The 14154-nt window shown below is 39.8% G+C and overlaps 1 protein-coding gene across 2 annotated transcripts in view; it reads left to right on the top strand.

Moving 5' to 3' along the window:
• Window positions 1–14154, top strand: part of EFCC1 (EF-hand and coiled-coil domain containing 1) — a 222151-nt gene that overhangs the window by 190597 nt on the left and 17400 nt on the right. Inside the window, exons 4-6 of one of the 2 annotated variants that reach the window (XM_077452159.1) lie at window positions 3725–3848; window positions 6290–6452; window positions 10552–10710. In XM_077452159.1, the coding sequence (XP_077308285.1) occupies window positions 3725–3848; window positions 6290–6452; window positions 10552–10710 (446 nt within the window). Of the gene's footprint in view, window positions 1–3721; window positions 3849–6289; window positions 6453–10551; window positions 10711–14154 lie in introns of both variants that reach the window. The other variant, XM_077452158.1, reaches the window with a different exon arrangement.

Raw genomic sequence — 14154 nt, 5'->3', positions numbered from 1 at the left:
AAAGTCAATAGCGTGTTGTGCTGTTTTCAGGTTGTTCTGAATAGTAGCAAACCATTGGGGGCTACTGCAATATATAATAAATAATATAATAAACTGAAATTCTGTCTTTGAAAAAAATCAAGTCTATTACATATTTCATATTAGTTCAGAGAGTTTTCACAAGCTTTGAAGATTCTCTAGCTTCTGCTCGAGAGAGATTATAAGCACACTTCCTATGGTCTGCTAACATTTTTAAAGTTTAAGCTGAGGTTCTTCAGGGATAATAAGGTCATCAGTGATCATCTATTATTTCTATGTAAGATAACACTTGAAGACGTATTAATGATATCTTATTACTGAATCTCATATAAGTTAGTACACTGTAAATAGGAATGATTGCTTTTAATTCTCATTCTTTATAGTATTTATAGTAGAGTGCAGAGCTTGTTAATCAGTGTAAGAAACCTTTAGCATGTTTTACACACTGATGACTCATCTGCTAGTCTCGGAGCGGGGAAAGAGGCATCTTCAAAGTGACAGATGCATAAAAAATAAAAAAAATTCAAGATGCTGTTATGAAAGCAGTTTGAAACTGAGAATCACAAAAACTGGTCGAAGTGCACTTCAAATTTTTGAATGTAGAAAACTAATTTGAAGGGGTTCTGTGTCCTTTGATAGCTGTGTGATATCTACTGAGGTGCACTTGCAGTAGAGTGTTGTACTATGTTATCCGAACAATAGTACAACCTTGAAGTGAAAATATATATTTTTATTTTGGCCATCTCTATTCCATATATCTAACCCATGTGATGCTATAATATAACTTTAGTTTATTAAAATAATATCTTATATGTTCACCTCATGTTTATTGGCACATATACCTGTAAATCTAGGTTCAGACCTATGCAGCTGGGTTTGATACGTTTTTTTCAGTGCATTTAGCATTTTTAAACCAGCGTTTTTTATGTGTTTTTGCATGCAGTTTTCATGCATTTTACATCTTTTTCTTTTTCTTCAAACAGTAAAACACACTGTATAAAGCTTGTTGCTAAGGAGGGGGCCAGGAAGCCGGCCACCACATCCTTAGCAACCGATGAGTCATCAGCTGTCAGCGGGATTCCCTACTGAAAGCTGAATGTCCAAAAAACGGCATAGGGTTCTCCCCAGGTCCATACCAGGCCCTTCGGGTCTAGTATGGATTCGGAGGGGACCCCCCAACATTTTAAAAGAATGCTGTACGATCCCCCCAAAAATCCATACCAGACCCTTATCCCAGCATGCCTAGCAGGTCAGGAAAGGGATGAGCGCCCCCCCCCCCCCGAACCATACTAGGCCGCATGCCCCATGTTGGTGAGGACAATAGCCTCTTCCCAACAAGCCTTGCCCGGTGGTTGTCAGGGTCTGCGGGCGGGGTGGCTTATCGGAATCTGGAAGCCCCCTTTAACAAGGGGACATCCAGATCCCGACCCCCACCCTATGTGAATGGGTATCGGGTACATCGTAGCCCTACCCATTCACCAAAAAAGAGCTATTTTACCAATAAAGGAATTGTCAAAATCTTGCTCTTGTTTTTTTAAACTTTTCACTGCTTTTTTGGTGAATAGATATGAGTACGATGTACCCATACCCATTCACATAGGGTGGGGGCCAAGATCTGGGGTCCCCCTGTTAAAGGGGACTTCCACATTCCGATAAGACCCCCGCCCACAGACCCCGACAACCATCGGGCAAGGGTTGTCGGGAAAGCACCCATACACCCCCATGTTGAGGGCATGGGGCCTGGTATGGTTCAGGGGGGGGGTCTCTCATCCCCTTACTTTCCTGACCTGCCGGGCAGCATGCTCGAATAAGGATCTGGTATGGATTTTGGGGGGTCATACGCCCATTTTGTTTTTTTTGGCATGGGGCCCCATGCCAAAAAATGCCCCCCCCCCCCCCAGAGGTGACTCTACGCCGCTTTTTTCACAATTTTTTTTTGCCAAGGACGCTTCCCGGCCCCCTGCTTTCAACCAGCGGTAAATATATATACAGTGGTAAAAAAAAATTGCAAAACACATAAAAAAATCGCATCACAAATGCACCACTTGCGTTTCTTGTGCAGCTCCATTGAAATCTATTTGCCGCAAATCACGGGAAAAAAGTCCCTGACCCTTTCCAGAAACACACCAGCCACAAAGCGCATAGATGTGGGCTAGTACCATAGGAAACCATGTTAAATGGGCTGTAAACTGCAAAACCCACTAAAAAACGCATAGGTGTGAAAGTAGGGTAAAGGTGTCTTCTTCAGGAACTGGCAAATATATACACACATACGCTCATCTGCCACTTTATTAGGTACACCTGTTCAATTGCTTGGTAACATAAATTGCTAATCAGCCAATCACATGGCATCAGCTCAGTGCATTTAGGCATCTAGAAGATGACTTGCTGATGTACAAGCCAAGCTTCAGAATAGGGACGAAAAGGGATTTAAGTGACTTTATATTTTCAAGATTTAGGACTTTCTATATCTGGGGATTAGATTGATTTCTCTTTCTATTTCAATTATTTTTTATTCAATTTAAGAAAAAAAAACAATTACAAGACATAAACATTGCTTTAAAAATAAAATAAAAAAGGTCCATATAGTATTCTTCCAATGGACAAACATTTTGTAAAAGGTGCATCTCTTGGGATCCTGTCAAAATAGCAATATGCAACAAGTATCTTCCCCATCGAGAAGGCAAGTGATAGTGCGAGAGGTGGGGAACTCCACATTTATTTGAATAAAAACTCCAGATAGTCTTACCCGCTAAATAAAAAAAATATATATATATATATCTTAAAGTCCTAATACTTACTCTCCCAAACTCCCACTTGTCCTGATTTCTCTTTCTAATAAGTCAACTTTATTATTCCTTTTTATAGATGTCACTCTTGTTTCTTTTTCTCAATCTGCATTTGCTATCACTCTTCAAATTAACATATTTAATTTTCAATTATCTATATTCATCAGAGGACGATGCATTGTGAAGGATATGTATGGTGCACTTTTGTTCATGAAAATTTCTGCTGCTTGCTTGTGTGTCTATAATTTATATCCTCCAATGTGTGTGTGTGTCAACACAATGACAACACCACATCACCACCAACATTACATAATTACACATTTATACACAAACATGCTACGTGCAACTCCCCTTCCACCTATGGTTCTACAACCTTCCTTTTGCCATCTTCATTAAAGGTGTTGAATGTCCATTGGCCAACATCATTTTGATGGGCTTAGTTGATTATAAAATCCACTAATTTATACACTAAACATCTAACTTGATGCATTTGTGACAATTCTAATGGGATTTTGTATATTATTTATAACAACCCAGATGCATTTATATTATTGATTGTGGATAAATGGTAAGTATGTAAAGCCCTCAGTCCATTGGGGGATTTTGAACTACTATATTTTGCAGTGGATAAAAGCTTTCATTCTTTCAGTAATATTTACTTCTCTTTGTCAGTCATGTCCTTAGTGATCTTTAGAAATTATATGAACTACCAAATGAAGAGCATTTCATGGTAACCAATCCATCACAAATGTTGTAATGGTTATAAGCATACTTGACCTTATCTAGCTTGTCATCTAAGTACTAAAACTGGAGACTGAATACAGAAAGCAGCCATCCATGCAGGGAACTTCTATATATATATTTTAAAAAGAGCTGAAACATGTCTTAGAACCGTCTATTTTTCTATTTTCAAGTAGATGATCAGTTGTTTCGCTCAGTAGAAGGGCAAGCTGCATCTGATGAAGAGGAGGACAGGTGGATAGGGGAAACCGCAGCAGAAGTACGACAGATTCTGTCCAATGTCTCATGCTGTGCAAGTGGGTGAGTACGCTCAGTTTAGACAAAAGGTAAAATACAGTCACCATTGAAAAATAAAAAGATGCTTAATTACCCTTTTTGTTTTTTACAGCAGTTATATCATTTTCTTAATTTACGGGTAAAAAAATATGTTTATTTTAAATTTGCTTTTCTTGTGTGATCCCTAAATCAAAACCATCTGAGGCCCCAACCTGGGACATACAGTAATGTGCAAACATTTTAGGAAGGTGTAAAGAGATGCTGTAAAGTAAGAGTGCTTTCAAAAATATATATTTAATTGTTTATTTTATTCAATTTAAAAAATGCAAAGTGAGCAAACAGAAGAGAAATCTAAATAAAATCAATATTTGGTGTGACTACACTTTGGCTTCATGCAGCATCAATTCTTAAGGCCCGTACACACTGTGTCAATTTCAGAAGGGAATTGTCATTCGACGGCCAGCCATCTGAAATTCTTACCATCAGTATGCTCCTTTCGACATCCGGCTTTCATTTTTCTTAAGCTGGATGAACAGACTAGTAAATTTTTGACAAACGACAGCTCAACGTCTAATTTTCAGATGGTCAGTACAGAAATCATCACACAAAAGTCGAACGTACAAACGCGCATGATCGGAATCAAGGAATGACCCGGTAGAGTTCGGTTTTGTAAACTACCATTCATAATGTAGAATTAACATTCATGACGCGGCAATTGATGAAATGTCAATATGCAGCGCACATTCTCATCTTCTTTAATGGGATAATAATAATGCTGCTTCGCCGGTGATACTCATGTAGTTATGGCAAACATATTTTAAAAGGCATTTGTTTTGTAGTGATATAAATAATATTATTGTTGTTTGATTTTTTGGGGAGGTTACCACAACACTATTATCCCGTGGTTTTTAAGATCAAAGATACAACTATGTTGGTGTCCCTTGTTAACCTCCCTGGCAGCACGATTATTTCGGATTTTAGGTGCTAAAAGCGGTACAATTATTTTGCATGAAAATTTGGTGTTTTATATTGTAGTCCTGTAATTCTTAGCAATAACTCACTTTAATCTGTCCAAACCAAAGTCTAGCAGACATCCCGGGTATGATAAAGTTTGAAATATGAAATCATAAATTATAATATAATAAATAATTATAAATAATTGTACCAAATAATAATATAACAATAATAAAAATTATTCAATAATGTAATCAAATCAAAAACACAGAAATTTGCTCAGTTGCAGAATTGTCACTGTCATTACTTTTCAGTAATTGATGACAGATCTCCACACAAATCGCTATCACTCAATTCTGCGCGTGATTCCAATTTATTATCGCTGTTTTGTAGCTGGTCTAAAATCATTTTTGATGTAAAGGGATAGTTTTGGTTGCTATGGACAATCTCCAGTTTCCAGGCATAAAGAACAGTTTTTATAATATAAAACTGCATGCAGGACACAGGGCAGACCACTAGGGACAAAGGGGGTGTGAAATAATTACATCCAGCAATGTAATTTGTAAGATTACATTATACTGTATGTATACTGTGTGTTTCACTTTTTGAATTTGGCGCAACGCTCGCAGGGAACGGAGATCGGCTCCATGATGAATTGAGCGGAGGACGAGCCACTCGTACAGCGCAGGGGCATCGCTGGATCCAGGGGAAAAGGTAAGTAAACGTCCTCCTGGATCCAGCGATGCGGTCCCGAGTCTGGCTCTGGGTTACCGCTTTTGGTAGAAAAATTCCACCCCAAGCCAGACTCGGGAATACCGCCAGGGGGGTTAATTTTCCATTGTCTTGTTTTTAATGTAACTGAGTCTAAGTCTGGGTTGCCCCTAATAGGTGTGATCGGGCATTCCTTAGTAGACATTGCATGGGTCTTGCATGCCTTCTAGCAAGCTTGGAGTGTTGTCCCAATAAGAGGATGTGAGCGCAATTTAGATGGTGTCAATGGTTTGGATACCCAAGGCATCACACCCAGTTCCACGTCCGTAATTTGTTTTTCAAGATTCACCCAGCTTTTGCACTGGTCATGGACATTCCAGTCTACTACTCTAGTCATGTGGACAGCCCAATGATAGCGCTGTATGATCAGACAAAAATTTTGGAGCCTGCACATCCAGTTTTTGTCTACAGAAAATTCGTAATTGGCTGTCAAAAGCAGCATACCAACAATCAGAAAATCAGCAGATTGTTCATCGGACGAAATTTAACTTCAGATTTTCTGATCGTGTATTGGCCCTTAAGAGTTTTTGAGCGCAATCAGGCAGGCTCTTGTACTACATGGTTTTGGTAAATCTGAAGACCAAAATTTGCAGAAAATGGAATAGTGTGTAATATTGCAGAACTAAGCTGCATTTGAACTTCGGATTACTTAGAATGTTCTCATTTTTTAGCAGGCTTGACAATAATGAGGGGGAGAGTATATCTGAAGGGCACATTAACTTGTGAATTTATTTTGCTAGGTGTGAAGACAGGAGAATACGAAAGTTCCTGTGTGATATCAGGTCTGATGGTAATAATTACAAGAATATGCTTGTCTTATGGGTCAAGAAGGTTGCGAATATGAAAGAAGAGCTGGCAGTTAAGGAACAGGAAATGAAGGATCTGGAGGCTCTAATGGAAGAGGTAAGGACTGGTCAGCATCAGAAGTGATTTGTGTGCAGGTGGTGATAGGAGATGTCACCTTTATCTGTTATATTTAAAACAGGAATACAGTTTGATTCTAGGAAAGCACCTACCATGAGTGGTTTACCTTTTACCTAGCCTCTTTATAGTAAATGAGAAATGATTAGGAAATAATAGAATTGTTGTTGTTTTTTTTTAACAGAAGGAAAATAATAGAATTTTTAAATGTTTCTCATCTAGGTGTTGAGAAACACATCATATAAAATATAGCAGTACTGAACTGACCTAAAAGTACATTGCAATACCCTTTTTTTTATCATTTACATAATGATCTGCGAAGAACGTCAGATTCAATATGCTGATAGGACTGCCAGGAGGCTGCAAGTTCTACTTTGGGAACACTTTTTATACATATACAAAACTGAGAAAATTCACTTCATACAGAAACAGAACTTAAAGATGAATTCCTTATAATTACAAATAATAGAACAAGTTAATAAAGCGACGTGGGGAGGAGATTTCTTTATGTTTAAAGAGGAAGTAAACCCTGATGAGTTTACTTTCTCTTTTTTTCCCTGCAAAGGTAAAGCATAATGGACTACTATGCATCGCATAGTAGCCCATTATGTGTCACTTACCTGACACAGGAGCCAGCGAAGTCGCCGCTGTCCCCTGTAGTCCGCCGCATCCATCTTGCTTGTGGCGTCTCGCAGCTCTGCCGAATGACAGCGGCGAAGCCGCAATGACGTCACTCCCGCGCATGCGCACGGGAGTGGCGTCTCGCAGCTCCGCCGCTGTCATTCGGCAAAGCCGCGATGACGTCACTCCCGCGCATGCGCACGGGAGTCGACAAATACGGCAGCTCCATTCTTGGAACTGCCGCGTTTAGTGCGCCTGCGCGCCGCTGTCTACGGCGCATGCGCCGTAGACAGCGTTGCCCGTTTTCGGGCAAATATCTCCTAAACCATATAGGTTTAGGAGATATTTCTTGGACCTACAGGTAAGCCTTAATCTAGGCTTACCTGTAGGTCAAAGTGGTTTGTAAGGGTTTACTTCCTCTTTAAAAGTCTATGTAAAGGTAAATTTTTTTCTTTCTGTTTTGTAGAGAGTGGTAAAGGGTTAGACCCTCCATTAAGCTTTTATTACTGTGTTATTCTTTTGGATCATTGTCACCAAGACGGAAAACGAGGGGCAATCTATAATTCTATCATTTTAGAGCTGTCAACAAATGTTGAGGGCATATCTACAAATAAGAGCACCTGTTCCTATTACATCTCTGATACTTTTCTGGGACAAGAAGTGAAAGGAGACTTCCCTAACAGAACACTTTCAGCAAAAAAAAAACAATCACAGGATTTTAACTATTTCTGTCTATCCAAAACATTTACTTTAACCACTTCATCTCCAGAAGGTTTTACTCCCTTCGTGACCAGGAACATTTTTGCTATTCAGCTCTATGCTATTTTTGGCTCATGCAACACTGTACGCAAATTCAATTTGTATCACTTTTTTCACATGAATCAAGCTTTCTTTTGGTATTTGATCACCACTGGGTTTTTTATTTTTTATTTTATAAACAAAAAATTACAGAAAAGTTTGATAAAAAATATTTCTTCTTTCTGTTATAAAACATATCCAATAAAAATGTAATTTCTTCATAAAATTAGGCTGAAATTTATTTTGTTATAGTGATCAGGGTTGATCTGCTATCATTGCATTTTTGGGGATACTATACTATTGGAACACAAGTACAGTTAACTGACTAACTGACACTGATGTCGTTGGTGACAGATACTGTACACCGTAGTAATGATCCTGGCTGGGTGACAGGAGTGATCAGTAGGCCAAACAAAGGGTTAGCTTTGTGCCTAACAAGTGTATGCAAGTATATGGGGTTTATTTACTAAAGCTGGAGAGTGCAAAATCAGTATTACTTCTGCTGAAAAAACAATAATTTTCTAACCTCAGCTTGTTAAATTAGGCTTTGGCAATTAAACCTGGAAGCTGATTGGTTTCTATGCTGAAGTGAGACTGATTTTGCACTCTCCAGTTTTAGTATTAAAAAAAAACTATGTGGGCTGCATTTACCCACAGATCATTTGGTTGGGTCTCTCTTTGCTTTCAGTTTTGAATGGTGAATGATAGCAGGGAGAAATCCAGCCAGATCTGTGTGTTGTGTTTACCAACAGGAGGTTAAAGGCATTATAAAGCTTTTTACCTGCACCTTGAGTTTTTCACATGAATAAGATGTGCATTCATCATGTAGTTTCATGGTGTCATTTGTTGCCCTGTCCGCGCAGCCTATAGTGGATTCAATATTGACATTCCTGTATCAGAAGTTTCTCTTAGTGATATAACATGAACAAGTTAGTGTATGACCTCTGTCTGTAGTGTGAGAACTGACATTTCCTGGAACTCTATGTTTAATGCTGGTGCAGGTGAGAGTTAAACAGTAATTAAATCTAAAACAGACACAAATAGGCAGAGCAATTAACAGAGAGCTTGCTATGTAGCTGGAAGAGATGTTTCATCACATTAGCAATTCTACATTTGTAATATGCTACAGAGGAAATGGTGAGGCATGCATTGGGCATGGTGTGACACGGATTTAGAAGCTGCTTGTCCCTAGGGACAAGCTAGCTTTATGAATACATGGGCATAGGGAAACTGATCAGTCATAACACTACAAACTGTAGCCACAACATTAATATTCCAATTAGCGGCAGCTAATCCATGTGCTCGGCCCCTAATTTACATGCAGGGCGACGGATGCATGGATTTCAATAGGAGGTGTTTTTTTTTTTTAGAAGCACATGATTAGAGCCTTGGGCTCTAATTGGCTTCAAAAAAGGGTGGACTTGTGTGACAATAGCAAATTAATATCCACTATTGTCTCTCTGCTTCTCCGCCCAGCCAATCCCGGCTCAGGAAGGGGGTCCTGAGACCCGATTGGCAGAGAGGAGAAGCGATCCTATTGAGTTGCTTCTACCTCTGCCATGGAAGAGGAGGGAGGAGACGCAGGAGAAACCATGCAGCCCTGAAGCAGAGGAAGGAGGAGGCACAGAGGCCCACTGACTGGAGTGACCCCGCAGCCTAGATAGGGTAAGTGCTGGGGCCGACCAACCTGGGGGGGGGGAATAGGAGATGGGGTTGGTGGATAGATTGCTACCCCCCTCCCCCCTAGAAATATACCACTGATTCCAATTTTAATACACATAAATATTATTACAGCCCATCGTCACAAGGTAAGGCAAACAAACAGCACAGGGAATATGCGTAACTACACCATTACCTCATTAAAACAGGGAAAGTGTACAATGCCTTTAAATAAGTGAAACATATTTTAGACCTTTACCCTGAATAGTGGAATGCAGCAAAGTTTCAATTTTGAATGGAATATTTTATATTATGAGCAATGTTTTCCGCTTCTCCTTCTTTTTGTTTGTATATAAATCTCTACCCATTTTCATTACTTTCATCTCTATGACCAAGCCCCGAGTCTGGGGTAAAACACATCAGAGAAAAGCTGGCCATATATTGTTTGAATTTGATTAGTGGGTGGCTCTGGTGACCATATCCCATCCGACATCCTTTGTAGCCGGGTGGAAAATTGCCCGATAAAGAGCGGCTGCATTCAGTCAACTGTAGCTATTGTAGATTGACATCTGGCACCATCATCTGTCTCAATACAATAGCCCAGCAAGGAGATTCAGCTATCTGCGCTGTATAGAAATCTGTGCATTTTTTTTTTTTTTTTTTAGTTCAGCCCCTACACACTATGAAAAAAATGTAATAGTGTGTTTCCAGCTAAAGAGTGAAATTTGATGGGCTGTTCCTTTCAATAAAGTTTTATTGATTGCTGACACATATGCAGTAGTCCAGCTTGCCTTTGTGTATTTACCATTATCTGTGTCTCAATGCTGGAAAATACTTCTTCCTGAAGCATCACTTCTGCTATGTGTAACCTTCTCTTCTGTGTGAAGAAGCTGTACAAACACATCTTGCAGCTCTCATTTTGTGGTTGACTAACTCAACAGGTTGTAATTCCCAAGAAATATTTATATAGTAACCTGGTCATTAATATATTCACTTTTTCTAGATGAAGACGCCATTCATTGAAGAACTGGAAAGGAAAGCTGAGGAAATTGAGTTGATGAGGATAGATCTTCAGATGCTGGAAACAGAGCGAGTTAGGCTATCTCTGATTGAGGAGAAGCTTCTTGATGTTCTACAGCTTCTTCAGCAACTACGTGACCTGGTAAGAGACAACTCAGTGGGGCTGATTTACTAAAGACATACTGACTATTTACTTTGAAAGAAACTGCACATTGCAAGGGAATATTCCCCAGGGCTTGATGAATGTGGTGAAATTTCACTTTAAAAAAATACCCAGTCACATGCAAGGAAAATAAAAGAACAGCATTTTTGCTTGTACATGATTGGATGATGGACATCAGCAGAGCTTCACTGCATCCACTAAGTTCTGCAGAGAATTTCCTCACAATGTGCAACTTCCCTTGCCAAGTGACCAGCCCATTTGCCTTTAGTAAGTCAACCACAATGTGGTCTTTTAGTAGAATAATAAAATACAGCTTGCAGATTTAATATTGATTCTAGCATATTGCATTGTGTCTACTGTAGTTTACAATCACCTGGGACCTGTGACATGTCCCAAATGATTGCCAAGAGGAAAGGAGGAGAGGTGATCTCCCTTCCGGTGCCGCGGTGCGCTGAGAGGAAGTGGGAGCTGGGACCCTCTAAAAATGACATGCCAAAAGTGGCATGTCAGGGGGTCACCTCCCTTAAAGTGAAAGTTTGATTCTTGGGTGGAACTCCGCTTTAAGGGAGATGTATGGCCAAAACTCCTTTGGCCATACTTCTTCTATGGGTCATCGGAGTGCACTTAGTTCTGTACTCCTGTGACTCATATTCAGCCAGCAGCGGGCTTAAGTCCGCTGTTGGCTGATGTGTCACTCAGCCAGTCCAGGCTCCGAAGAGATCAACCCAGATGCCTGGGCCAGTAACCAGTAATCAACCCAGATGCCTGGGACCTCTCAGCAAGTCGCTCAGAAACTAAGCCAGCCACTCCTGCCTCTCCACAGCCCGGAGCTCCAGTGAGCACTGGAGGGGCAGAGAAGAGAGCCAGGGATTGACTGTCGGCTCTCTGCTCACTGAACATCAAGAACTGAATGATTAGTAGTCTTTGCTTGGTCAGTTCTCGGTCTAGAGGTGGCAGGGGACAGAATCGGACCAATGCTGTATCCACCTAGGTGAGTATAAATGGTTGTTTTGTTTAGATCTCAAACTTCTCTTTCAAACGTAATTTACTGTGGATCACTTTTCAAAGGGTGGCACATACTGCCACCAATGTGAAAGAGCCCTGACTGTCTAGCGAAACTGTTGTCACCAAGGTTTGTTTAGGGTAAGTCTCGCTAACGGAGGCCTGAATAGCATTGAAAACCTTACAGTGGTTAAAAATTGTACCCAATTCTTTTCAAAACAAATAGAAAAGTTTTGGCTAAACTTGCGCTTCAAAGCTACCACTGCAGATCATGTAAAATCAGAACTGTAGTACAGCAATGTACAAAAATGTTTTGAAAACTTCTCCTTTTATGACCTTGACTTAAACTTCGACATCGAGCTGTTAGAGTCTTATGGATTTCATCATCTCTCATCAAGAATTATTTAAATTTCTGGAGCCTCTCACCTCCCTCTGCTGTGACTTTTCTCAGATATTTGTTATGAATATGTATGCGTATGACTCTCAACCGCGAAGATGGAAATAAATATTTTCCTTTTAAATTTAGGTAATGAGATGGAGCTAGGATGGAGAATCCTAAAACAATGGCAGCCCATTACTGCTGTACACGCTGGAAATAAAATGCTTATCTGTGTTAGATTCTGATTCAGAAAGCCTAATGGAAATGAGAGTTTACTTGTGTCCTGCAAATTAAACTGTTTATATATTTCAGTTTGTATGCCGTCTTGTAAGCATTCATAAAGATGCCGTCAATCTTTTTGTTCGCAAAACTGCAGCCTGCTATAATAATAAATGTGTATCATTTTCTTATTTGTAGCTGTTTGTATAAATTTAGAAAACAAATAAGTTGCAGTGACGTGATTTGTGGATGCATTGTTCAGACCTCAGCAAATTAAAAAATAAACTCATATATCAAACAGTAAAGGGGATTTATAGGAGCTAAAATAAATCTTCAGTAGTAAACTAAAGCTTAAGACAACCAAGGAATAAAAAAACGAAAAAAAAAAAAAAAATCCCTATTTTAAAATGTTACTAAACCCAGAACAGTAAAATCAGCCTGTATATGCAGTAAAGCTTGCTTGTTATACTCACTGTGGAATCCAAGGGATTAATCCGCTGCATTGTGTAAAAAAGGCTCTTTGATCCTGTCTTCTCTGATCCTCCTCTTCTTCCACTGACTTCAGAACATGTTCGGATAAGACAGCATTACTGGAGACAGGCTGCACATGCTCAGTTTGCTGTGTATTGCTAGAGAGTTTTTTTTTCTTGGGAGGATGCATGTGATCGTGACAGGGCCAATCAGTACTGTCCAGACAGAGGGTCAGGGGTCCTGCAGCCTGATAGGACAATCAAGGGAAAATGAAAACTCCTCCTACAAGCTTTAACCAGGCACTGATAGATGTCACAAGACTGCTATATACTAATGAGAAAAAGTATTTAGCAGTTTCTAAAATAAATAATTACTAAAATAATTGCATTTCCATGTTCTTTGTACTGTGGGAGACCAGATATAGTGAATGCATGGTCCTGGGTTTAGTAACACTTTTAAGTATAAGCACAACAATTAGCCTATTCATTGCAAGTACCCAAATTAAAGAGTCACTAGTGCAACATTTTTTATTTTCATTTTGGATATAATAATGTAGGGTTATAACTGCTTTCAGTTTTTTTTTGCCATGTGTGTCCCATTGGGGACATTTTCCCTCTCTTCCTGTCCCATAGCCAAGATTGGAAGTGAGATGAAATTCCTCCAAAGTGAGGGAATCCCTGGTTGTCCCCAGGGTCACCAGAACTAGTGTCCCCGTTTTGAGTTTTCCCCTCTGTTCTTGTTACCATGTCAACCCAAAACTTTGGATTTTCTTTTTCTTTCACTTTCAATGATAACGGTAAACAGGGCAAATTGAGAGAGTGGCTCTCCCTAACAGGGGCACAGACAGCAATACAAACTGACAGGTGTTCTAATCCCTCTCCACTCTATGCATATCCAAATAAAAAGACATTTGGTCTGTGATGCTTTGAACAAGAATTCCAGGTATACAGTAGATATTTTATACATTGTTACATTGGACTAGCTTGGACCATACCATACCTGGCTGATCACGCTGGAAGCTGGAAATCCCTGAAGAAGTCACTGCTACTTCTGTCGCTGTGATCTCCACTTGCTTCCGGGTCCCATGCTGAGCAGCTGCCCTGCTGTATTTTGCACACAGGAAGTCAGCCGCTCGGCTAAGGTGCAATTCAGAGAATGTTTTGCATTTTCTAAATAAATACAAACCATTTTCTGACTGGACAAGGTGGAGAGACAGAGGTGATGTCACTCTCTAAACCTCTTCTAGTCAGAGAACACTTTGGAATTGATTTACTAGGCACTAACTAAAGGATGTACTTTGCAAGGGCAGTGGCTTTAGAGCAGTGATGTCAACTGAATTTAATCAAGGGCCA

Source organism: Lithobates pipiens, unplaced genomic scaffold (genome assembly GCF_037356315.1).
Source record: "Lithobates pipiens isolate NorthernLeopardFrog02 unplaced genomic scaffold, aLitPip1_a1.2 Scaffold_23, whole genome shotgun sequence".
NCBI classification, from domain to species: domain Eukaryota; kingdom Metazoa; phylum Chordata; class Amphibia; order Anura; family Ranidae; genus Lithobates; species Lithobates pipiens.
This window is presented reverse-complemented; position numbering and strand designations above follow the sequence as displayed.